We start from the raw sequence: 27,922 nt of genomic DNA, 5'->3' as shown, positions 1-27,922 counted from the left end.
TTATGGTGGTGAAAATCACCCAAGGATTCTTTATAATTCTATAAACGATCCAGCAAGTGAGGAATATGCAGGAGTGTGGCCAAAGCAGTTAAATCTTCTTGAATGTTATACCAGAGGTACCTTGGCTGCACTCAAAATAAAAACTAGTCGGTTTTGTCATTTTTAACATAATGTAACCCATTAACTTTCATCACTGTTCTGGGTAAATAATATGTACAGAGGATATAACTAAAGAAATTACTGACACATGTTGCTGTTGCAACACTGACTGAAAACTACAGGCCAGAGCATCCGAGCATAGCAGGAGATCTCCTTCTCACTTCTGATGTAAATTCTCTGTCCCAAGGCTGCCTTTAAAGCACATGAGGTTTGTGTATATGTATATTATATATATATAAATAAGCACGCTCAGAGAATAACGAGCCCTGAGAAATACACTCTCTCAGTACTCTCTTGGGAGGGTGAGGTTGCTGAATGCAGCTGTTTTCATGATTCACATTCTCTAAAATCTTTGCTTTCTGTGCCTGGCCAGGTGAAAATGCCAGGTAAAAAATGGGAAGCTTGTAAATCTGCTTAGCTGTTTCCTTCTGGCAAACTGCCCCTCTCTTCTTTACCTCTGCTGGTTAAGCACCAAGCACTTCGCAAGACTGAAGACTGTAAAGTACACGTCATTTCTTCTACCTATAAATAACACCAGTCAACACCACAAAGGCAAATAAAAGTAGTAAATTTATTTGATATTTATTTCTAGTCTTGCTTTATCCAGAACACATTTCTCTCAGAATTTCTGATGTGCTACTTCAGCCAGGGCTGCCTGGGCCAGTGTAACAGCAACCTCCCTCCCACCCCCTCCATCCAGCTCACTATCTGGTGTCTGACAGAAGTAAGTGCCAGCTGCTCTACAAAAAGGCATATGAAACACTTCAGCAAGACATTAGAAAATCATCTGCCTAAAAGGAAGAGATTCTTTTCCTCCTATCACCATTACCAACAGACTGATACAAACGTTGAATTTAAAGGTTGACAGTTCTTCAGAAGTCTTGTTACTGGAGAAATGAAACCCATAACCACATCTGGATACTCTATTTCCATTCAAATACCCAATGCGTCAGTGCTAACGGGGCTGAATTTTTACCTCTGACCTTGGTCCTTTGGTTTTCCCTTTTTGCCAGGCATCTCCACAGCCCTACAACCAGTTGGCAGAAACAGGGACATTGCCAGTTTGAGATTCGTATTTTGTGGCTTTGAGGCCCACATATTCTAAGGGTGTATTGTCATGGCACCTTGTGACAGCGAGTTCTACAGGTATTTGCAGCATAAGCAGAATTAGTTAATTCATCAACACTTACCAACAAGGAATGCCTGCACAATGTGCATTATTTCTTTGGTAGCTCACAGCTGTTCTTGACATCATTTGATGACAAAGTAGACAGAAAAAATTCTCCTATTAGTCAAGTGTAAAATTCTAAAGTATAGTGTACCTTTGGAAGCTTCTGTGCCGAGCGGATTTTCTAAGATGTCTGTCATATCTTGGTTCCAAGCATCCTTCACAGCAGACTTGGATACCTTCCTGTTGTTCAGGCTTTGCTGTGGCCGGAAATTATTCCTCAGGTACTCCACAGACTTGACATGGTCTTGCTGCTCAGTGGTGAAGATGGAGTAAAATGCCTCTAGCTGATCGCAGCCAGCATGGCAGGGAAGAGAAGGGACATTAATTAGAAAAACAATGTGGTGAAATCCGGGCAGCTGATAAGACAGTAAAATGCGAGGAAGTAAAATGTTGATGCCAAGACTGATAAAACCCCATAGGAAGCCAGACTGCCCACTGAAATTATTGCCAACCACCTTATCTCAACACAGGGCTTATCCTGCCCAACATGGGAGAAGGCCTTCTAGAACCTGTGGATGTCTGTCATTGGCAAAGAAACATTTGTCCTTAGACCCCTTGTCTGGAAGGATTTTGTGTGTGACACAGCCTTGCCAAACCCTCCTCGCTGCTGGCACTGTTTTGTTTCACAGTATCGCGTCAAGTGCTTCTAGGTCATTCCACACCAAGAGCTTTTGCCTGGATAAGGCAATGCTTCCTTATCTCCAAATACCTTATGAAGTTTAGCTGCCAGGCTAAGCTTCACAGACAGCTCGTGCAGCACTTTTAGGCACAGCTAGCATATACTCCTCTGGGAATAAGTTTCTTCTGTTGGATTCAGATCTGAGCTATTTATAAGAAAATGTATTAACCTCTAAGAAAGAACTGTAATTGGAAAACTTTTCTGTTACTTCGTATCTTAGTATTTCTTAGAAAAAAAGTCTAGTAAACTAAGGTGGAAATATCTTCAGCTAATGTTTTTCTCTATAATGTTTTTCAGCTATCAAGGTCGGTACAGCATTTGCTGCTAACTTGTTATCATTCAGGACAAGAACTAGAATTAGTTATGTTGCTGCTGGAAAGACTGAGCAAGACAGAGTAGAGAAGGAAGGAATCACTCCTGATAATGTTTGCATCACATCAATTACACATATTGACAGTATGGATTTTGGGAGCATAGAATCTGGCCCAGGACTTCAAAAAGGGACTTGAGTTACATTCATAGCTTAATGACAGCTCACTCAAACTTACACCCTTTTCATTAAGTGTGCCTGCTCTAAAAGCCCTGGAGAAGCATGTGAGCCCCAAATCTTACAATTGGAAGAATTATCATGGCAGCCTCAGTTGATAAAAAAAATCAAAGCAGTGTGTAATAGAGCAGTTAAGCATCATCCACTGACTCATGAGGCACCTACTACCATTACTTAGTTTCCCATCAAAATGGTAATTTGAGATCCCTTCAGCACAGGGACAGCAGGGGACAAGCAGGGAGGGATCACCACCAATGACCAGTTCCCATTGCAGGCAGGGAGCTCAGGTGCTGCTTCCAGAGCTCAGGTGCTGCTTCCAGGCTTGCAGGTGTGGATGGTGGAATTTGAATTGTACTTTTTTTTCTGCATCTTATAGGAATGCTTTATTCCCAGGTTCTCAACACAATTCTGTTTCTGATTCTTTCAAAGAAACATCTTGAAAAATTTCAAAAACCATTTCCTAATTATTAGCAGGACCTCCTCAAAAGCATAGGAGGATGGATTAAAAAAGGGGTAAAGGGACTGACTTACACTTTTGTCTAAAAAGAAAAACCAACCCAACAGATGATCCTGCTACACCCTTCTATAAAAGCACAGATCAAAACTCTTGTGCTTATTTACATACCTTTTGCACTTCATGCACTGGAAGCAGTTTTGATGAAGCCAGCTAACAGGGCTTAAGGTGACTTTATAAAAGCACAAGAACTTGGGTAGTAACTACTTCTCTGAAGTCAAGTCTCTAGGCTTAGACATTAATCTGTGACATTAATTGAATTTTTAAACTTTCAGAGAGAACTTTTAAAATATTTTCTTCTGCTATGCTACCTTGGGGAGGTATAATTGCATTTTAACAACTGCCAATTCAAACATGATTTTTAACCTTCCACTTTTCATGTGTTGACGTACATATAAGCCATTTCAACCTCACTTTCACTATAAAAATATTACCTAAGACAAATGAGATTAATTTCTCTGTAGCTGCCGGAAAAAAATTATATTCCAAGATCTGCAGTCAAGGAGCTGCAATCATGCTCTTCAAGGACTACAAAAGCTCCCGTTCAGAAGAAGAAATGAGAAGCTCTTGTAAGACTATTGTAGATACAGGGAAACCTGATCTAAAACTCTGAGTCATGCAATTACAAACCATTAAACCTGATGTGTAGTTTTCTATGGGTTGGATATACAAATGGCAATTAAAAATACTGAAACTGTTACAAGCACAATGAGCTACTCTGAGGTATGCATTACGAGAGATAATGCCATGTTTTGGGTCATTGAATGCACTTAGCTTTACAATGCATCTGCAGGGTGACACAGCTTTTCCTGGTTTGTTGTCTAATTATAAGGGAAGATGATGATGATGGAGGACTGAGAATAAAATAGAGAAGCCTCCACAATGGACCTCTTCACTACTGTCCTTTTTCCAGCAAGGTATTTTGCACAAAAGCAAGAATTTAATTGGAATAGCAACAAAGATTAAACAATATCACTGTTGTTCCCTGGGATTACAGGCTGCTTCATGGGGTTTGTGATAAAGAAGGTTAAACTATGGCAATCGATTATGTTACACTGTTTCTGTTAGAGGAACAAATAATAACCATAGCAGAGGCAGGCTCTTAAAACACACACATCTAGAGCTGCCGGGGAGGGGGGGAATACTATTATTTATTCCACATGTGTTGTAGTATCAATGAAAGTCTGTCTACACACAGAATTCCCAGCCCTTCAACCACACACACATGCACAGAGCAGCACAACGCCAAATTTTAAGGGCTTGATTTGGCGCAGTTACTTCTGTAGAGCACAGGAAAGGAGCTATGCCAGGACAAAGCACCTTTGTATCGACAGCCGAAACTGGTATTTACCATTTTATTTGCATTTGTTAAAATAGAAAAAAGAATTCGTGACCCACCTGATGCACACACAGGGTATAAAACTGAGCGTGGGCCAGGCCTTGCAGCCACCAAATAATAAACAGTAAACTTACTGATGTAGTGAAAAGCTACAAGGGATTGCAAGTATCCTGCAGGCAAGGACAGAATTCAAAATGATCTCAACAATCAGAGAAATAGCCTGAAAAAAACAAAGGGTCTGATTCAAACAGGACCATGTGCAGAGTCCCAGGCTCCAGCCAGAACTGGAGGCTGCCTGGAGGCACGATGGGCTCAGCTCAGCCAGAGGGCTCCAGGGAAAGCCTCCAGCAAAATGGTTCCTGCTGACCAGGAGCTGAACACGGGCAGTACTTTTGTGAAACAGGCAAAATAACACCAGGATGGGTGGCTGGAGACATGAATTGTGACATGTCCCTCAGCCTCTGGAGGGCCTCAGCTGAAGCACTGCAACTGATTTTGAACACAGACTGTCAAAAAAGGATGAAAGAGTCTATGGGAGAAGCAATGAGATCTAGAAAACAGGAAAAAAAGCCTGGAGCAAGGGTATGGCAAGTGCCTTCCATACTTCTGAAACCTGTGGGCACAGCATCTGTCAGTCAGAATCACCCAGTGAATAGTTCATGTGCACTTTACAGAATTAGTGTATGTAAAAAGTTTGCTTTCAGTGGCTTATGACAGATGAAAAAGAGGCATGACTAAGTCCAGCAGGTTGGCTTTCTGAAGACAACAGTCTTACAATGTCAAAATACACTGAACTGCTAAACATTTGACTTTATCTAGACATTGCTTTATTAGGATAATTCTTCAAACTCCAGACATTGTGTCTATTTGCATTAAAAGCTGCTATGTGCTAATTTTTGTGCACCAGCTCTCTGAGCACATAATGGCAGCTTTACTGTGTTATAAAAGCAGTTAAGCATGGAGAATTAATGGAAAGATGTCTTTTTTAATGTAATTAGTTCAAATTACTAAATCTGAGCAGAACTGAAATCACTCACTTTACTTTGAAAAGAAAGTTTCAATTAAAAAGAATAAAAAGGAGCTCTATGTAACTATGTACACCATGGATTAATTTAATCTTAACAAAAACAATACCAAATAAATCCCTGAAAGGCAACTGGGTTTCATGTTGTACCATCTTCTCAAGACTGACGGCTCCTGTTCAGAAACAATATTACTTAAGAGAATAAAAAAGATCACCGACACTTCCTTTTTTGTCAACAGAAACATTTGTGTTCTCCAAATTAAACTGGCGGGTTTTGAAAACCCTCTTAAGGAGGGCAAATGAGGAGATGGGTTTCACTGACAAAACAAACACACCTGATGGTAAGAAATGGGCACAGGCTTCCGAAAAACGATCCACTCCACGATCTCACTGCAGGGAGGAGTAGTCAGGGAACCTGTGTAGCGGTAGTAGCTCCCCAGCGACGTTGGCAGAAGTTCCCTCAGCACAAAGGGATCCAGAAAGGTCTCCTTCTCTGCAGGGAAGATTGACAAGCAGGATTACACTTTTTTAAAATGTGTCTTTAAAACAGACATCACATTGCTAGGCAGCCTAACAAGGTGTAATGGCAACAACGTATTTTATCATCTATGTAATGAAAAATGGAAACCCCCTCCCAGGAAGGCTCTGCAAGAGCTGATGAGTGGTTTATTAAAAGAGCAGCCAAAATGCTAGTCAGCCCCATCCCAAACACAGACCCTCCTATTATGAACGTGTGCAGGTGTGAAATGCACTTGCTACCGCACTGGTTTATGTCAGTACAGAAATAACACTGTACTCAAAGGTTCCAGCACTCAGTACGTGGCTCTCCAGCTTGGTTGCAGCAAGACAGATCTCAGTGGGACACAGCCAGGCCTCAGTGGTCCTGTTCACTGCTGCCTGACCAAAATGCATCGGGCAGTGTATCTGTTCCATCTCTGCCAGAGGTGGAAAAGGATGCAGGAGCTGAGTCAAACCCTGAGTGGATTGCTGAGAGGGAGGAGGCAGAGCCATGCTGCTCAGCCAAACTTCTCTGGGAGCTGCCAGGCACATGGGCTGAGGAGCAGGGACGCAGGGCACTGCTAAAGCTCAACGTGGTTCTTGAAGCAACATCCAAGCAGTGCTTGCTCAGGCCTGCCTGCACCCACCCACGCTGCCACTGCCAGGGTGCTGCCAGACACAGCCAACACACCACAAATAGGTTTCACAGGTAAAACTGCTACCTCTTCTCCCAAATCTGAGAAAGTCCTTCCCAGGATCCAGCAGTCTGGGGACAAATCTTTTTTTCTCTGAGAATCTCCTTGGACAGCCTGACCTAAGCACTGGAAGCATTTACCTTCAAGTAAGAGTGACAAGCTGGTAATATTTAACACTGTGAAGAAAAATAAATAAACAAAGGAGGGAACAGCTGCAGGCAAGGCAATTTCCCTGCCATCCCTGAGCATTTATCCTCTGCAGTTCATGTTGACTCAGAAGCTGAAGCACCCTCTCAGCCTGTGCAAAGGTGCTCACTGCCTCTGGGCAGGCTGACACGCGGGGCTCTCCCAAACATCTCTATTCCTTACTTTCAATATCCTGCATGCCTCAAACAGGAGTCCACACTTGGGCAGAGGGAATTCTTCTTTCTGTCTCACCAGAGCTGCTGAGCAAACCCACTGCCACCCACTCCCTGCCCCAAGAGAAGGGAGAAGCAGATGGGCTGGTGATTGATACACACATCTTCCAAATAGGATGAAGTCTGCAGAATTCACTTCCAAAGCATCCCACAGTCTTCTGGAAATCTTGATCAAATCAGGAGTTGCCTAAACCTCTTAGCAGCAGTCTGATAATATTTTTTAACTCCACTGCTGCTGCATGATGCCAATGATACATACACTTCAGATATCTTCTATTTTCTGCTCAATATCAACAGGTCTGTGATGTTTTCATAGCTTTTAGCATTCCAAAATACAAGTAATTCTATTAAAGTCAAGGCAATACTGCAACCTCTTAGTGAACAATTCCTTTCCTTCTAATCCAAGTAGATTTCGACCACATCTGCATCTCCAAAAAGGAAACAAACAAATAATAATCCACATTTTTTCCTCGTCATAGCAGACCTCTGTGAGAAAAAGTGTGCTTAAATAATAAATACTAAAATATATATGATTGGCCAACGTTCAAAGAAATTTTAATCAAGAAGTCATAATCACAGCAAAAGGTCGCATTTAATTTGACTGGCTCATTTTTACGCAGAAAAACTTGGTTAGAGAAACTAGAAACTCAGTCACAGGACTTGATTTCTGAATGCGGCACACAAACCTTGACACTGGATTTCTACTTCATAGCTGTCTCTATATCAGCACTCAGCACACAGCGAGCCACAATGGATCCCAAAGAGTGTTTGAGTATGCCAACATCCCCTGCATTAACAGCCAATGACTACACATGAAAGACCCGGGAGGCAGAGGCACATTTTGAAAATGTTGCAGTTAAAATGAAGAATTTAACTATTTCTAACTTTTGTAACCTTTTAATTACATTGATGGAATCACTTAAGATGCTGGATAAATGCTTTGTGCAAAACCACAAATATGGTATCCCTTTATCAAAGGATGGCAGGAGAAGGAAGCTCATTTTATACTTTCAAGGATTTTTTGGGCCATATGCTGACAATATTATATTTTAATAATTAATTGTTCATCAAAGGAAAAGATGAAGAACAGGGATGCTAAATTCAAAGTTATTCAAATTGCAAAAATGAATAATGCATGACTTTTATATTAAATACACACTGTATTAAGTAGTCTACATTTCATCCAACTCTATCTTTCATTTTTAAACATTTTGAACTACAATATGAATAATCAAGTGAAGGAAGCTTATTTAGATAGAGAAATACCTTATTTGAATGCAAACTGGAAGTATCCGACTATGATTAATTTTTGGTTATCAATTAGGGAAGGTTTTTTCCTAAGCACTTGGGAAGTATTTCTCAAGGAAAAAGTAGCTTTGCTAATACACAGTTTAAGTAGGGCAGGGTGTTCTCGATCTAATTTTTCATGGCTACAAGCAACGCTCTAAGTTTTCATTAATGAATGCCAAAGATTAAAATGAAAAAATACATATAATTGGATTAAAATGACTACTAAAATAGATGATAATCAATTGATTATGCTTCCATAATGTAACACTTTTGAAAACATATCATTCTTTTGTATTGCTTGCCATCTAGATGCATGGTGCAGAGTTTTAGAAATAGGAGTCACAAAGATCTTCCCTTGAAGCTTAAAGAAAAAGGGACTTAGAAACTCTGGTGTCTGCCTGCTATATCCTTCAAGAGCATATTGAAACAGTAAATGCCATGAAATTAAAGTTCCTAAGAGCTTGAGACAGTTTTGAAAATGGCATTTTGAAGTCATATAATTTTAAAGACTTCAATGTTAAATCAGTTATTGTTGTTGGTAAAACTGTAAGGAGAGTCATTTCCAGGCTAGGCAAGAGCATTCACTGATTATCACAGAAATATTTTATATATATATATATATACACACACATATACACACACGTGTGTGTATGTATATATAGTTCACCTAAATGAAAAAGAACAAGGTTGGAAATAACAACAAACCTTTCCTCACTGTCTTTTATGACCAGCTTCTGTTTCCCTTTTATGGGCATGAACTGTGTCCAAGAGGCTGGGAACAGACTGAGTGGAGTGAGGAGTTTCTAGGAGGGAGAAAGTGGAAAAGACTGGGAACTACATGATTGATGAGACAGCATTTGCTGACAGGTACTAGGAAATAACTGGCAGACAAAAGCAATAAAAGACAGCAAAGCAAATGTGTTCACCTGCAAACACCTGTGAACCACTGCAATCAATGCTGCAAAACTGACCCATGAGCCACCTACTTGCTCTCACACATAAACCAGAGCCCTGCAATGGTTTCTTCTGCTGCTCCTTGTCCTCCTCCCATCTCAGCACCTGAGCACCCAAATAGAAATATACACAACCAGGAAAGCAGAGCCCCAGAGATCTTGACCCTGAAGACAGGCCCTTGAAATACAGAGTATTCCTCTGGGAAAGAACAATAAACCTGCTGCTGCCACCGGTGCTCCCAGGTGATGCAGCAAAGAGCAGTATCGAAAACATCGCCCCACTAATGCAGACAGTTTTATCCACAGGTAACAAACAGCAATGCTTTGTTTACAGCACCAGTGCTCAGAAAAACATATTCACTCTAATACCTCAAAGATAAAAATAGCAAGCACCACAGATTCATTGTTGACCGTTAAAACAATGAATGTGGCATTTAAAATACTGAGTGTTCCACAGTATGAAAGAACAATATTGTATTTCAACTCTTACGTTCACAAAAAAACAATTAACTGACCCAGCTGGTAATGTATTTGACCTTCTGATACAATATTCACATCCACCTCTTGGGTCTGTCTCCCACAACAGCAACGTGAGAAGTCACACCCAGCAAATTCTTTGTTTGGGCTGAAAAATCTACCCAGCATTTTTTATGGGCAAAGGGCCATTTTTTGTACAACCTGACGCAAAGGCAGAGCAACTGCAGATCAGACACACTTTAAAAGCCTGATCTATTTACACTCTCTGTCAAGTCATCACCCTACTAGGTCTGAACTAATACCAAATTGTGCACAATAGTTTACTGAGCAGAGGAAAAAACCAGATCTTAAACCAGATACCAGCAGTGGGTCTCCACCAACTACTGCAGTTTTCACAAGCTGGTGCCAACAAATATACTGAAAGAGCCATCAGTTGAACATTTTGCCTTCAAGGACTTGCTAAAAATATATTCAGTCAATCACTTGATAAAGATAGACCTAAATTTTAAACAAATCACTAGAGTAAGAGGCTTCTTGAGATACGCAGGTAAACAGTACACAATTATCTGTGATCAAAACTCTTCTAAATCTAACAGGAACTTGGATTGGACATCACAAGAAAATAACTATATGCCAAGTCCATTTATATCACATGGAATGCTTTGGGACTTTGATCATGATTTTGTGTAAGAAAACAGGAACTTGGCTGCATTGAAAACAATATCTTAAAATGAGCTTATTTCCAAAATTAACGTATGTGCGGTGCCTGATGGGTACCCAGCTACGCTTTGAATAACTGAAATCTGCAATACCAATATGAAGAGCTTTGAAAATCTCCCAAATTTGTTAAACAATGTTATTGCCAATTTCATTTTCACAATGAGCCAAGACATTCTAAAGCTTCTGCATTCAAACATTTAAAAAGCAAACACACAAAATAATCAGAAGGACACCATGTTGCACACCCATTGAGCCAGAACTTCTCAGATAAAGCAGGCAGCAAAGCACAGCCAAGGACCAGACTCACGGGGGTGATTTTAAAGATGAGATTACAAACATTATATATTACTTCAACTGAAAGGATCATCAGATGAGTGCTTGCTGTGTAAATCCTGCAGGAAGAGCAGTATCTGACAATCCGCTGTACTCAGGGTAATTCTTGTCATTTACTGTGCAATTATTTTTCTCACTTTTATTTAGTTTTTTTTTTTTTTTTAAAGAGCCTCTGCTGAGCAATGTAAGGAGCTGTAAGGACACAGAAAGCACAGCATGGCAGGGAGGAGGGGAATGAGATAATAACACAGTTGTGCAGACTAATTTAATCTGAGACAACCAGTGAGAGGTACAAAAAACCAGGAGGAAAGAATAAAAAAGGCAAGTCTTTTATTCACAGAAAACCATTTCCATGCCACGTGTTGGTCTAAAGCTTAATTTTTCTCAATCCCTTTCTTAAAAGAGCTTAGGAGGAAAAGGTTTAGCTGCAGAGAAGAGGTCTTAACTCTTTAAAGAAGGAAAATGTTATTCTGAACCTTTCATGCTGAAGCAGTACTGACGCAGAGCAGCTGTCGACATTTTAGAATGGGATGAGACTTCTCCAGGTTTCACAAAACCTAACCTGAGGCAAAGGTACATGAGGCTGGACAGGTAAGGAAACTAAGAAATACAGAATAAGCACCAGTGATAGGAGGAAAAAGAAACTATGACAAAGTTTAGAGGAGAGGAGGATCCCCGGAAAAAGCTGGACCCTGGCAGATGCTAAAGTGAAGGAGAAGTGCCCAGAGGAGCATGGATTGTTCACATCTGCTTCAGCAGAGCCAGAGCAAAACCACATGTCCTCAGACTTCCTCACCCCTCTTTTCTCAGCAAACATCCCCAAAACCCACCAGCATAGCACCAGCCCTTACTCCCTGCAGATGATTTGTTCACATTCAGCATCAGCTTTAATTCTTAACTTTTAACAAGTGCAATATTTGTAAGTTTGAATTAATTTTTTTGTGCAATCTATTAATTCTCTGTCAGCTTGCTGGTCTTTACTCAGCCGTGACCAGCACTGCTTTCTGCAGAGCAGACAGGTGAAGGACCAGAGATTTCCAACACTTCCACCATTTATTCCTTTAAATGATATAGACCCTTGCAGCTATGCACAGAGATGCCCTACATAAAGGTCTGAACTTATCACCTCTCCTCTCATCTTCATTTCTCACTTCCCTCCTCCTCCCCTTTGCTCCACAGCAATCGTGTCCTGGCCCCTTTCACAGGGCTACTCTGACTGTGAACACAAGAACAGATCAGAAAACAAAAGAATATATCCAGTTCATCCCTGAGGAAAAAGAAATGCTCCTCCATGTTTCCTTCTCAGCTTAACATATCGTGCTGCTCTCAGTTTGATGGCCCTTCCTTGTTCTAAATTGAGCTGCTGCTTTCTTCAAAGTTTTACTTTCAAAGATGAGGTTTCACAGTATCACATCTCACCTTCACCCCTCTCCCCCACCCTTCTTCTCTACAACCCCATGATATTTGGTGTAGAAGGCAAACAGCTTGTCAGGCGGTGTTATGGTTAAAGTTCAAAACAAAAGAAAAAACCTGTCATGGTGCTAATAGTGTTTTCTTGTTATTATGCCTTCTGGTGTGATAGATCCACAGGGTAACTAACACCGTCTAGATTGCTTCCTTTTTAGTGCTGATTTATTTTAACATGTTATTCACTGATGTTTCACCTAGGACAACTGGAGAGATGCGCAACATATTTATTCTCTATCCTTTTTCATTATTAAAGCAGTTTTTTCCACTGTATTTTGGTAGGTTGTCCCCAGCAAGCTCAGAAACTTTAGCATTCACTTGCCTGACCACTTCTGGCCCATTTGAAGGGAGATCCAAGACTAAGTCTGTTCCATGCTAGGTTCCAGTTATAGCTTTTAAAGACTTTTTTCAAAGCTCCCTTTTAAATCAACAAAGGTTCCTCTCCTCCCATCACCCCACCTCATGTTCACAAACAAGCAACACATGCCACTGACTTGCTTTGTACCTAAGCTTTTGATCTGGTAGCACTTTGATTTTCAGAGCTCACTTTTGACAAGGAAGGGAATAAGAGCCTCATTTTTGTGACATTGAGCCTTTTCTGCTGTGGTAATTTATTTGTGCTCTGCTAATAATTTTCTGCTGATCCATGTAGATTCTTGATGACAGCCACAGAGAACAGGACAGAGTGATAAAAACATAGTTTCCATCACCTTGAAATCTTTTCCAGGGGCCTGGGGTAGTGTGGGCTGCACAGTAAAGCGGGACTGTGGCGCTGTGCAGAGCACCTGTGCCAGGCTGGGAAAAGGTGAATGTCACACAGCCTCCTGTTGCAGCGGGGATTTCTGCAACATGTATAGACAGCGAGGCCTGTAGAAAAGAAACAGGGACCAATTCTTGGTAGATGTTTCAGAGATCTTTATTTTCCAGCTGCATGGCCGGGGGACTGCTGAAGAACTCCGCAATCACGGGACCAGAGGGTCCTCCCCACACAGGGGAACACAAAACAACCAACAGGGAACAGGACTGACCAGGGAGTAGGGAAACCCTGCAGGCCCTGCCTCTACTCCAGGGTCCCCTCCCCCTGGACCCCAAGGCAGAGGGGAGGAACCCCAACAGCCTCCAGCACTGGGTGCCACCCCAGGACTGACATCAGGGAAGAAGGCTCATTTTAATGCCTTGCAGGCAGCTGGTAAAAACAAGGAAAAGGCTTCTCTAAAAGGCTTACATACGAAATGGTACTAAAAAAGGTCAAATCAAAGACAGCAAACGTGGGAAAAGCAATGTTTCTGTGCAATAGCTCCATCCTGCCAGGTGTTCCTCTGAGACCTTGCTGGAATGTGTGGCAGACAAAGGCTTTCATAGCCATTTTAATGCAAATCAACTTATAACACAACCTGGTATTTCACAGTCCCCTATTCCCACAAGGGCACAATCATTCTCTCTGAGGCCTCACCAGATGCCTCAGCCCTCGAACAAGAGTAGCTCCTTCCTGCCCTGTCATTCTCAGCGTCACGAAGAAGGAAGAGGAGCAGAGAAGGGCTCAGGGCAGGGCACCCAGCCAAGCACATCGGCAGCAAAATGGGCAGAAGAGTCAGATGTGCAGCACCAAGACTGCCCCATTTGTGGTGCAAGCACAGCCAGGCACCAGTAAATTTTTTACCTAAGATCCAGCTTCAGTTAAGAACATGCATCATCCATCCCACCAGAACCAGCATTGCTGAAGACCCTTCCCACCAGCTTTCACGATGAGAAGAGCATTTGTAGAGGAGCTAAAAAAGACCCCCAGCCATCAGAGCTGAAAGACACTGGCAAGTCAGCATCAGAAAATCCAAATTCCAACTGCTTGTACCCCATCCCTTTTCCAGGGAGGGCTGCCCAGTCCCAGCTGTCAGTCCTGGCTGGGCTCTGTGGCAGACACGCTCGCCACGTGCCCTGTGGCAGGAAAAGCAGGAGTGAGAAGAGCAGGCACCTGGCTGGCGGGAGGTGTGACAAATCCTTGGCAGAGCACAAAACCAAAAGCAATTTTAAAATCAGCAACAAGCATTTGACAGGTCCTGTGAGAGTCTCCTTGGCGTTCCCGTGCTGCTCTTTGAGGGCGGATGCAGGAGTTGGGAAGCGGTGTAGGAACATCCTGTTCAGCAGGAAGAACATGGCACAAACCCCAAAGCCTTATCATAGATGCACACATCAGTATGTTGTTTGGTACACCATGGTTCCCCTTCCAGCTAAGAAACTTTATACGGTTGCTCATGTAAAATTAAGTTTAATGTGGCATTAAGATTTTACAAAACTCTGCCTGGAGATGAGGAAACAAAGTCAACTAAGTAGCAACTATTCCTGTATTGATTTTTATGTGTATGTTTCTCTATCATTGTTACTAAGCTGGTGACACCGTGAAGGGCACAATTATTTATGTTCCATTGAATTAGTAAGTAATTCAAAACCCTGATGAAATATCAAGCAAAAATTGCTTTTGCTTCTACAGAAAGTACTTCTGACTTTGGAAATGTTTGCATATCCCTGGAAGAGCAATGTAAGAATACAAGAATTCACAGAATAAAAGGATACAAAAAATTTTTTAAAAACCCAGCTCATCACTCAGGAGTACCATCTCTCTATCTACCTGAGTGTCACCAGATCTGTCACCACTATGAGGACAGGCCAGTGGGGGAGCCCTACAGAGTATGGTGCAGACAGGAGTCCCCATACAGGACCAGGCCTTCTAGTAAATGACAAAACGAGGATGATGAGGGTTTGTGTGGGTGTGCCATTCCCATGTTGAAAACTGAATGCATGAGAGGAAGGAGTGACTGTTCAGCACAACCCAAGAAACATGCTCTGCCAGATGGAGGGAGAGGGACAAGAAAACTTCAACATTTGTATGTGTTCTTAATTTTTACATTATATGTATGTGCCTCTGTATTGTGACAACCCCCTAAAACCAACAGGGTAATGGAAATATTTTAAAATGCAAAGAAATGTAAGGTTTCAGTTTTGCCTCCTTTTGTTGGATCCCTGCTTGATCCAACCACTTGATTCAAAAGCCACAAGAGTTTTCCACTGTATTTCAGCCAAAAAGTCCATGTTGCCTCAGGGTCCCAGTTGAATACAGCCAAATGGAAGGCAGGAAGAAGCTTTTCAGATAAATTCATAAAACTATGCTCATGTAAGATGTAAGTAAATCACATCAAGAAAAGAAATGAGAGCATCTGGAATAAAACCCTCACATCTTTACTATTATTCTATATAATAACATTAAAAGAGATATGATACAACAATTCTTCACTGAAGCGTTCTAGCAATATTTAAGTTAAAGAGAATGAGCTCTTTCAACAACTGCTCTGCAGGAGGAAATTCCCTTACTCTAACCACCAAAAGAGCCTTAGAAAAGGCCTTTAATCAGGGCCTTTGAAACAGGAAGGAAAGCATGATTTTCCTCTTTTTCTTCCTTAATGTTTTGAAAAGGAAACAAGCTACTGAAATATGTCAAGTGATTTCCTTTACTTGAAACACTAGCAGACCTCTGTGCATTGTGTGCAAAACAAAAATAAACGCCTTTTATCCACCCAGATTTTGCTGTGGGTAAGACAGTACAGAGATGGACTGATCATTATGTGGTCAGGGAATCACAGCCTCGGGACCAAGTCACATCCTACCCAAACAATTAATTTTGAGAATGGAATAATCCTCTTAGGAGACACCGGTGTGATTATCAAGGAGTGGCTGTTTTATCTTCAAGGAGCAAGAGAGGGAGCAGAAAAACCTGATGAGGTGGCTAAAACACTGTGGGCTGGCAGGGGGTTGGGAGTCTTGGAACAGAAAGTAGATAAAGAACAAAACTAAAAAGAGATCCCAGTCCAGTTAAATGGCAGCTTGGCTGCACTGTCAAATTAAACAGACACTGAAAAAAACCTTGCAGCCTAATGCATCCCAGTGTTGCTTTTGCTGGCCTGTTTTGTTACCCAGTGGGAGCAAGGTAATAACTTCTATTTTTGTGGAAAATAGCACCAGTTTTTCAGCTCAGTGTGTTGTTTTTACTTCATGGCAGAACACTGCAATTTATAAGCAACAAAACCTAAGGAAAATTCTCTAAATGAAGGACTTTATGGCATGTTATCATTTAACCCATTTTTCACTGTGTTTGGATTTATTGGCCTTCCTAGTTGCAATGTTAAATGATTCTGAAAGTAGAACAATTAATCCAAAATCCTATTTGTTTTAATTTAACACTGTCAACTAGTTTTAGGTTTGCAGTCAAGAGAAAAAAAGTGTCTGTTAAGCTCTACAGCACCAGCTAATGTCTAAAGACAATCCTTAGAAAAGGTGCAAAGCTGTTTTATCACAGCACTATAGATGGAACGGAAATTTATTATTGTACTGAGCACCATTCCAGTAGATGCCTTTTGAATTACAATGAGATTATTAAAACTTTACAAATCATTATTTTAAAACCTGACAAGAGTACTTTGGGAACTAGAGCATCTTGATGTCATTGCTGATGATGCATTACCTGTGGTAAGGCTTCAGGAAAACTCCTAAGTAAAAAATTGGTTATAAAAGTATAAAATATATTAATATTTATTTCAGTACCTGCTGTAAGTTCAAGGATAATAGGTATATGCATCAGAACAGCTGAATGATCGTATTTATGCCAGCATTAGAAAGATGTTCATCTGCTGCAAAGTCTAATTAATTTTCATAGATAGTTAATTTTCTGTTTCATTATCAGCTCCCTAAATTTGAAAGACAAATAATTTATAAACAAATAGAAACTTCAGAGAGGTGTAGTTTTAGAGCAAACAGAAGATAAATAACGGAGTGAAGTATCCAGGCTGCCTTCGAAGTTCTAATATGAATGATAGATTGCAGAAAGTTGTGATTGATAACTTACGCATTCTGGAGCACTGACTGAAAAGAAACAAATTGTTTACTGCTCACCCCAACCCATTCTCAGGTAACAAATGACTCTGATCTTTACCAATCAAATAATTGCTGTGATGCCCTTAAACATCGGTGAATGAGGAATGTGTGGGCTCATTGTGTCCTTCCAGGGGTGACCTGATCCCTTAAGGACAATATTTCTGCCCCTCTCCCCCTCCCAACAGGTAGAAAGTTTAAGCAGCTACTTACCATGATGTACAACACCCTTCAATCCATGGATAATGGGATCCAGTGCTGAATTGTCCCTCTGACTGACCTACATGCAAAGGATAGAGCATTGGTTACATCTACTCTGGCATCAGGCAGAACAGCCTCAGTTTAATCTTCTAAAGAGAAAAAAAAAGATGTTATCTAACAAGCTGCTTAGTACTCAAATTTACAATGGATCTTCACCAAATGCCAAAGGGATATGGTGTAACAAAATAAAAGTGAGGAAGGTTAATTAAAAAAAAACCGCATCCTCTGCATTCTTTAAAACATTAACCACATTCTCAGCCCTGCAAAGCCTAAAAACACAGGGCTGATTTTTCTCCATCTACTTCTGCCTTCATAGAGGAAAACTGCTTCATAGAAGAAGTTATCTCAGACCAGTTCATTCCTTACCCACACGGCCATAAATCTGGTGCTGCCACTGCAGTCAGTGAAGCTGGACCACTTTCAGCCCTAATGGAGTTGGGCCTTGGCATCTCATTGCTATTAATATTTTTAAGTTTATTTCATTTAGTGTCACTTGGACAAAGGAAAGGCAATAAAGCTCTCTGAGAGGACCTAGAAAAAAATCATCAGTTTTTGACAGTGCAACTGCCTGCACTGCCAGACCAGAACCTGCAATGTTCCTTCTACCACTCAGAAATTCCCACGTCTTCCTCAACAGTGAGATCCAGCAGCAGAGAGAGGAGGGAAAGGCAGCAGGAAGGATTAACCCTGTTGAGCTCCATGACTTCCAAATTAAATCCGTCACTTCAGTCACTTACTTGCACACAGCCAAGGAATTTACAACCAATAATGCAATTTTGTTTTTTAACCTTTTGCCTCTTCAGAGGTATTGCAGGAATAACTCACAATTTCTGTGAACTTATTCCATTATTTAAGATACTTGCCAATTTACTTTTGGGAGATAAATACTGCCATGTATCTAATTGATGGGGTATATTCTTCCTTTTTTTCCCACCAGTCAGCTTCAGAACCTGAGCAGTATTGATAATTTCTGGATGGACAGCTCCTAATGGGCAACATATCAGACGCAAAAGAGCTGTTTTGTATTTTACTGCTTGCTGATGACCTCCATGTCATGAGGAAAAACAGAGTTTAATCACATTATGGCTGTGTATTAATGTATTTGGAAAGGAGTGGAGACAAAAGAAGAAAACCCTGCGAAAGGACCTTGTGCCCAGCAGGGAACACACTGATGTGTGAAGGGCAGAACCAGCTTGGAGCCGTTCCTAGGAGGAGGACATCAGTGACCACAGCACATCCAAAAAAAGTGCTGTAAAAATATCACAAATTTTAATGGTCTGACAAGAAAACTGGAGTCCACTGCCCAAGTTTTGCAAGCACAAGCACCTCTCATCTTGTCCCTCTTCCCCATAACTAACTAGGAATCTTAGAAACCTCATTATCTTCTCAGCCAACTGCATAGAGATAAACCACAACAAACCACTTTTCTGTTTTCTGTTTACTTGCCCTTTGAACTACTCTGCTGTGTTCAGGACACATTCTCATTCACTTCTCTAGAGACAAAATGGTTTGGTGTTGTAAATGGAAATTGAAAATCCTTTCCTCATCACAGTACTCCAGAACTTGCAATGATCATCTAGGGCAAGAAATGCAATAAAATTATCAAAGCAGCAAAAGCAGCTTTGAAATATATACAGCTCAGATGTTACTGGACCATAACACCACTAGCCCTGAAGGCTGCAAGCTCTTTGAAGCGTGAACTTTTATATGCCCAAAGGGGTGCTCTGTACACTTTGGATCTTGTATAAATAAGAATCACAGGACAGTGGACCCAATGACGCACTTTGTAGCTTCTGTCTGGCATCTGACAAATCAAAAAGAAACACTAAAAACACAGAGCCTGTTGTGAGACACATTCCTGCATCTTTTCCATTTATCCAGGTTTCTCTAACCATGGGCACTATTGAAAAATAAATCATTAAAATGCTACCAGCATTTAAGTACAAGAATGCAAGAAAATCTTGCTCTGGACTTTAACAATGTTTCAGTTATTGCTGCCTAACCATAAGTGGTAAAGAGTTTCATTTTGTTTACTTTGGTTTTATTTCTGGTGACAGCTGCAATCAGTTTGAAGAAAGCAAATAGACAGAAAGAATCATAAAGGTTAGAACTCTTCCTTTCGGGATTTTGTGTCAAAGTAGATCAATCACTAACCTCAGCCCTGGCAGCGCCCCTTTAATCTGCTGAGGTGGCATGGCTGTATAGATGCAGCCATGCAGCCTCTCTGATAGCATATTCTGCCAACGTGCTGTGTTCTTCAACAGCACAAAACCAACAGGCATGGGATTTTTATGGAGGCTGGAAGGCAAATGCTCCATGCACCTGTAATCTTGTTTTCTCCAGGGGTATGGGGAGTGGGATCTCCTGTTTCTTTAAAAAATATATTCAAACAAGTACCACTCACAGAGATGTCAGTTCAGACCTGCAGGGGATAAAGCTTTCTTTTCCTTCCAGATGCTTTCCCTCTTTTTACCTTACATTCATACACAGTTCTCTCATACTTCAGTACAACTGTTTCAGGATCTTGGCAAGACCATTAGAAAAGTGGCCAAAAGTTTTCTCATTTTGTGGAAGGGTTCAGACTTCAGAACAGAAGTTTTGTTACATTTTTTTCTTCTTCAAATTCTAAAACAACCCAAAAAAAACGCACCTTGAATTTCATCTCTCTCTCTCTCTTTATTTTTTCAATTCTCTGTATTCTTTTTCTGCCTGTGTTCCAAGAGGAAAGGAGGTTTCCGAAACCCAAAATGCCAAGTTCTATCCCCATTGCTGTATGTCTCTGGTTTAACTGGCCTTCAGCTACCATGCTGGTTGAGATCAGCGATTCACCCATACAAGAATCCTGTCTCTGAGAACAGCTGATACTTACAAGAAAGAAGGGCAGAAAAAAAAGCAAAAGGATAAAAGGACAAAAATCTCTAGAATAAGAAGTGCCCTTCTGACCTACTTTATTACTCCATGTCATGAAGCTTGAGCTTATATCCTCCTACAAACTGTTTCTAACTTTCTTTGTTATATGTGTTCCAGACATGTATTTTTTTATTATCTTATGAACATATCCTGAAGGAAAACAGCAATGAATTCTTCAGATTGACTTTACATTCCACATTTCTGCTGATACCTTGGAGAATTAGAGAAAGATCACACATCTGTAACTGGATCTGGGCGCTTTGGCTTCACCCAGCATATGCCTACCTAAGCTGGGCAAAGCTTGTCTTTTCCTGTGAGTGAAGAGCCATTGAGTTCCCCCCTACTTCTTCAAGACCTTACTGGAAGAAACACCAAGAATGACAGTTTCTCAAGCCACAGGAATTCCAGGCACAAACACAAAACTATGATGATGCAGAGTGAGTATTAACAGACAGATGGAAAAGCATCCTGAAATTGCCCTAAAATAGCCACAGTACCACTAGTACAAATGTTGTTTCCTGTACAAGATGTTTTTGCTCAAGACTGACAAACGCTCTATAGGTCTGCAGTAAACAGATTAAATAATGCTTGTGTGCATCATTTATAATTGAAAAATGCCTGTAATCCTCTTGAGCAGAAATGAATAGGTAACTATCATGCTAAGCGCAATGGAAAAACAAACACAGAGGTATCATTAAGCAGTTTCCTGTGCTAACAGAGCTCTCACCATAGGGTAAATATGGGATGAACATGACATGAAGAAGCAAAATCTCTTGTTTATTGTACCCTTTGGGTGACTTCAATACCTGGTGCACATGCCATTCTGAATAGAAAGAGTGGCTTGATGTTAATGCAAGAAACAAACCAAACAGTTGCAATATGGGAAAAGGCAAGGCACAAGTGACCCCATTCTGCAGTCATAAACCAGCTATGTTCTTCACATGAAGTCATTGTGGAAATCATACTCTAGACAGGTTACATTAACTTACAGCTCCTGCATCAGATGCAGCGACTGAGAAATTACTGCTTCTTCAGTGAACAAGGCTGATCAGTCATGAACTCTATTGACAGCAGGGTTAACACCTCTCAGCAGCACAGTGTGTTGTCCCTGTGCTTCAAAGTGCTGTTTCTATAGCTGTACCCTTGAAGGCAGGCCAGGGAGCTCAGCCCCTACTCAGGATAACATTAATACTCCAAAGAGAACAGTTCCAGCGACTGAGCAGAGCAGGAATGTGACCAGAGGACAGACCAGAGAACCTCAGCCAGGCTGACCATGCTAGTACAGCCACCAAGCTCAGCATGTCCTCATGAGTTAAAAACCACCAACCCATTCTCATTCTCTATCACTCACTGTAGAGCAGCCAAAGCTCTCTGTTCATCTGATTATTTTATAGGACAAACTCAGAACCTCCTGAAGACAATGATTTCTCAAAACTCAGAAGACTTGTAAAGTGTTAAAATCTATACCATAAAATCCATATACCACATGCTATAAAAATAAAGCCATATGCTAAAGTAACGTAAGTAATCCATGACCTGTCCTTCTGGTGGAAACAGTTCTATACAGCTGAAAAAAAAGACCTCAGCAAAAATACCGATCTTACCATGCTTATTTTAGAAACGCTGAAAAATAAAACCAGGAAAACCCCCAAATACACACTGAGGCAGTTAGAGAGACCACACAGCAACACCAGACCTTAACTCTAAGACCCTTTACCAAAGGGCAAGACACCCCCTAGTGTCAAAGCTCCAGGCAGCCTCTCTGAAACCCAGATTATCTTCCCACCAACCAAGGACGTCTGGAGGGAGTACCACAAAGCCCTCTAATGATCACTGGTACCATCTACCTTGTGAGAAGTAGGTGAATATTAATTATTTGAACAAATCAGGAGTAAGGAATACACTTTCCTTTTAAAAATAAGTTTCAATAGATGTGTGGAAGAAAAGGGTGTGGAGAAAAAAGAACTGAAGAAAACCCACCTATTTGGGTTGATATACAAATAAAAAATTTGGGTTGAAAATAGAAATTTCTCTTTCATTTCCACCTTAAAAATATCTGGCATTTGGACATTAAACTGTCATACATTTGCAGCAACTGCTTTCAAGCTCATTAAATGGGCTCACAGACAGTATTGCAAAGCATCTCAAAGTGAAGGAGAATGCCACAGACGGCTATATTGAAAGGTGAAATGACATGCATTCTGTGCAAGGCAGAGGAAAATGAATGGCAACAATTTTGTGATACAGTACCTGTGCCTTTCCCCTCTGAATAGTCATATAATTTACTTTTCTCTCCCACTGCAACATTTGGCCCTTGACTTGGAAACTAAATCTTCAATCTATCAAGCCTTACCCATCTGCTAAGTAAAATGGCCAAGAAAATCTGCATGCCTTGAATTCGATATAGCCAGCTGTTCCCAGAGTGCTGAGCATTAACATCCAGAGACCATCCTCTCATGCTGCAAAGGACGGTGTCTGCCAAGGATGAATGACTTCATACTTAACCATGGCAGCTGAAGCCAGTGACAGTGGCTGACATAGAAGGATGCCAATATTATATTCCCCCAACCATGTGTCTTCAGCTCCTATACAGCCTGCAGTTAAGATATACAACTCACCACCCAAAAAACCTACGTCTCCAAGCACTCTGTACAAACTAAGAAGAAAAAGAAAACTATTATAAATTAACTAGGTTGCAGAGATTAAATTTTCCTGTAGGGTTTCAGGACAATCACCATGGTTAAACAATTTATTCTTCTATCAGCTCAGTGGTGTTGGACAGATGCCAGTCCCAAATCTCTATGGGAAAGGACCTGATTTTCAGTGGTTTAGAACAGAAATTAGAGGAATCCCATTAATGCAAACACTGCACCACAGAGTATGTATTTTAACATCACAGAAACAGGATTTAAAGAATCCAAGATAATCACTATCAAAAGAAACATTCTTTTCTCAGTAAAGGGAAAGCACTAGGGATATTGCTTGTGAAGCTCTTCAAATCCGTGTCTTCAGGGCCAAATAATTTCAGGGCTAGCTATCAGCTTGGGTACGCCCTACTCCCAATCCTTCTGAACAACAATGGTTTAACCTGCATCAGCCTGCAGCACTTGGAAAGGACATCCTGGCCTTGTGGTCCACACCCTTCTGCTCTGGACTAACTCCATTGTCCCACCTCTAGCTTTTCTCCCTTTTGAAGCCCAAACTATAAAATCTGACTGTGTATAAATATCTGGTGTCTTAAACATTACTGAATAAAAGGAAGTGAAAGATTTCAGCCGGATCTGGAATGTGGATGAACAGATATGAAAAGTTTACATGTGCTTTGCTTTGAAATAAAGTAGGAGATATTTATCTGGAGCTTTCCAGGAGAACTGATGGGTGAGAAGGGATACTGGTTGATACAACAGCACACTGAGCTATCTGTGAAGCCAAAAAAATGCTTACAGAGCTCCCGACATAATGATAAGCTAGATTTGGTGCTCTAAGTTTTTCACCTTCACAAGCACTAAATGATCCAAGAATGATATATTCCTGCTCCTCCACAGACGATATTTTCTTCCATCTCCCCCATATAAGCTATAATTACACATCTCCCATATGAGCTGATGCAAAAGGACAAATCTGGCCAAAAGCCTGCAGCCTGACAGAGGTGAGCAGGGAGGCAGAAGGCATTTGCTGTGTAATGAATGGACTGCCCAAAGTAAGTATCCTGCAGAATACATTTGTAAGGGAAAACAAAAAATGGAAACAGCCCCCTCAATACTTCAAGTTTCTACTCATGTGTAGAATCAGAGAGAATAACAGGTACCCAGGCAAGATGTGACACTGAACCTTATGGTGGCACATGCACTATTTCACACAGATATTACCATGACCTTTGATTTCTATAAAAACGTGCATTAGAGCTGATTTTGCCTCTGCCTACAGCAACTGGTTTCAGGTTTAGGGATTTGAAGGCAAACTCTGTTGCATTAAATTTGGGTTTTGGCCTTCAGGTATCCTGCTATGAATGAAAATATACTGAAGTCATAGAGGTGAATATGCTGGAGAAGGGGGTGTTCCTAAATGTCTCATTCACTACGTTGTTTGAAGAGAAGGGAAAAAAAAAAAAGTTAATGAGTCTTCCAATTATTATTTTAAATAGAGTAATGGGTGTGCATTGATCCTTCTAGCTAATTCCACTTAAAATAATACATCATTCTGACCGAAATCTTGCTAGTGATATATTAACTTCATATTTTACTACAGCTTTGGAGGGTATCTACTAGCAGGGTATATTAACTAGCAGTGCCAAAGAGGAAGCTGCATTTCTTCCTTTACTTTTTTGAAGTCCAAAATGGTTTTAAAAGCTACTGAACTAACTTTGGGGTCAGCTGTTCTGGCTGTCCCTCATCTTTGGTTGAGCACAATGAAACCGTTTGCAACCACTGCTCCTCCCAGCCTTTAACTCAGCCCCGACATCACTTTGTACCTGCTGCCTCTGGACCTGAGTTAGCTACAGACATCCTGGGACAGGGATGGGACAAACTAGGTTATAGAGCAGCAACTTCCCCTACCATTATATCCAGTAGGAATGCTTGAAAACACAAGCAGCATAAATAGTCACTTTTACCACAGGCTGGCTGAAATACCAGTGTCATAAAAAGAGCAAAGCACTGGCTACCAGAGAAGAACATTGAGCAGAATCTGCGTGTTGGTGCAATGCCCTGACACAAGAGACTGCCTCAAAAAAAGCGCAAGACCACGAAACTCCGAGGTAGAGTTAAGTCTGCTTAATAACTCAGCTCAGAGTGCTCTGTATTTGTGCACACTGAGTTCCTTTGTTAGCAGAGAGGAACACTGATCGTGCACTGTAACCCACTGGCAGCAGCTGATTGGAACACCAGGCTGAGGAACATGCTGCATCTGCCCTCTACAGCATTTCCTCCATTCACTATCACAAGATTTGCAACCAGCACCATGGTAAGAAACAACAATATTTTCCTTTCTTTTTGTAAGGCACTCTTTTGATCAAACTTTGACTTACTCCACTGCTTAATTAATTAATTAATACAATATTAATTAATTTCCCCAAAGCATTCTTGCACAAATGCAGCTAATTTACTGCAAGGCAATAGCACATTCAATTAACAAATTACTGAAAGATCTTAATACACATATATCTAAGGAAAAACAAAAAATATGTACAGCCCAAAAGCACAATCTGATTAGAGAAATAGAATATCTCAGATACAAAGTTCTGTAAAAGACAAAAATGTAATTTCAACACAGAGGAGAGGCAGCTTCAGTGGCAGCTTCTCAAAGCTGGGAAAGCTTGATTGATAGACTTTACCATCTGCAGCTGCACAAAAAAGGGCTACAGTAGCTGCAAGTTTATTTAAAGCAATTTCAGTGCACTGAGCCTACTTGTTCTTTGAGAAAATAATATGATTTCTTCATAGAGCATAGAGTCTACTTATTTAAGCAGCAGTGTGCAAGATCTCTCAATCCTACCAGCAGTTCAGCTGAAAAAATGACACACCAGGGGGTAACATTTTATCAGGATGGAGGCTATTTGATAAAAACTGCCATCAGGTATAAACTGTTCTCATCATCTGAATTTAAAAAAAAATTTAAAAGGTTAAAAAAAAAAAGAGTTGAGTCTCTTTTAGAGTTTTTGCAATTTGCTCAATTTACAGTTTTTAGGTAAAAATAATCATTTTGACCTAAGTAGGGAGGAAAACAAAATGGTGTAATGAAAAAATATAACAAGCACTACAGCCAGATCATCTTACAACAGCCACTCCTTGATGTACAGCTTCACACATTTGGAGAGGCTAAACTCAAAACTGTGAAACCACAAATGGAAGCTAGCTCTCATTTTCTTCTGCTCCTGGCTTGAATTTGGTACAAAATTGTGTAAGTGAGAAAAAAATATCTCCAGCTTTTTTTTTTTTTTTTAATGAAAATAAAGCAATGAAGTCTGATGGCTAAACAGGAAAATTTCCTGGGCAAAATGCAAAGGCTGGAAAGGAACAACTCAGATGGACATCTGGAACTCCAGCACTTTGCAAAGGTTTAATTTAATTGCTCCAGCTAAGCTTGCCTGGGATGAAGCAGAGATTTCCAGCCTTTCTCTCTTTTCCAGCCAACACAAAGAACCTTGATGAGAGGGGTCACATCAATCACTCCCTTAAAATGAAGAAAAGGAATCGTCTCAGCTACCCAACATCTTTCATTCATTCTACAAGAAAAGTCCTGTCTTCTTGTCTCCCAGCACAGCCCTGGGCTCCCTCCAGCCAGAGAGTACAGATGATTCAAGCCAGCATCTATGAGTCACAAACACAGAGGATGCAGAAATGTCAATTAAGTTACACAGTCACTTCCCTAATGACAACCACACCTCAGTTCAGAATTAAATTAGAAATCCAGTGAAAACAAATTATTGTAGGGCAGATTTTTTTTATCTTATGCTTTGAAAAATCAAATTCCAACACAGTTTGTTTGCTGTTCCTTTTATCTCATTTCTAAGGAGGTTGGTGCGAACTGGCCTCCCAAAACTGCAGCAGGAATTTTTTACTACACCAAATTCCCCATTTCTAATGCAGCAGCCATTGCCTGGGAGGGCTCTCAGGCTTACAGGCATCTTTGTGGTACAAGGACAAAATGTTAAACCACTGCTTTTCCTTAATACCTTCCAGTACAAAAGGACAACTATGATGCAGTCTTGTATTTGTAATTTTCTTTCAAGCAAGTTCTTCCATATTTACATACATTTTTGTAAATTTGCAGTATCATATAGTTCTTGCAGGTGTGTGCAGCTTTGCAAAATACTAAGAATGTGCACAGCTCAGTGCTCATAGTACCTAAAGCAGAAAGCACCTACTAATCCCCAGAGTTTCCTCACTTCTGCCTCCACTTTTATGTCTGAGTTGCCTCCCTCTCCCATCACCCACCTGCTACATCCTCCTTACTGTCTCCTTCCACCCAGGGAGCTGTTTCTGTCTCCTCAAATGTTACAGCATCCTCCCTTCCCAAACTGTTCCACATACCCCCTTAAGCATCCTTCCACAGCTCTCCCACCTCTTCCTCTCCACCTCCTGCCTCTCCAAGGAAGTTCCTCTGCTCTTCCACCCCCTGAGACGATCATGGAGACAGGAGAAAGAAGCAGGTTTGGCTACTGTGTTGCTTTTGCTCAGCCTGGTTTTTGGTACTGGGGGGGCACAGAGGTGGCTTCTGTGAGAAGCTGCTGGAAGCTTCCACCATGTCCAGCAGAGCCAATCCCTGATGGCTCTGAAGATGAACGTGCTGCTGGCCAAAGCTGGGCCAGTTAGAGATGATGGGAATGCCTCTGTGATAACATACTTAAGAGGAAAATCAAAACAAAGTGGGGGCAGTTTTTCTAGCCAGAGAAGAGGAGGAGGTGAGAGCATGTGAGGGAAACAACATGGAGACACCAAGGTCAGTGGAGAAGGAGGGGCAGGAGGTGCTCCAGGCACCAGAGACGAGA

At 41.0% G+C, this 27,922-nt stretch overlaps 1 protein-coding gene across 3 annotated transcripts in view; it reads right to left on the bottom strand.

The window, feature by feature from the left end:
- The window catches only part of PTPRG (protein tyrosine phosphatase receptor type G), a 398,071-nt gene that overhangs the window by 89,725 nt on the left and 280,424 nt on the right, over positions 1–27,922 (bottom strand). For all 3 annotated transcript variants that reach the window (XR_014226741.1, XM_082289015.1, XM_082289016.1), the window contains exons 6-8: positions 17,476–17,542; positions 5,829–5,986; positions 1,482–1,674 (exon numbers count right to left, since the gene is read on the bottom strand). Coding sequence is in view for 2 of the 3 variants with exons in the window: in XM_082289015.1 (XP_082145141.1) it covers positions 1,482–1,674; positions 5,829–5,986; positions 17,476–17,542 (418 nt within the window). In the remaining variant the exon portion in view is untranslated. The remainder of the gene's footprint in view (positions 1–1,481; positions 1,675–5,828; positions 5,987–17,475; positions 17,543–27,922) is intronic.

Source organism: Coloeus monedula (assembly GCF_965178545.1).
Source record: "Coloeus monedula genome assembly, chromosome: 11".
Lineage (NCBI taxonomy): Eukaryota > Metazoa > Chordata > Aves > Passeriformes > Corvidae > Coloeus > Coloeus monedula.
Note: the sequence above shows the minus strand (reverse complement) of the source record. Positions and strands in the feature narration are given on the sequence as shown.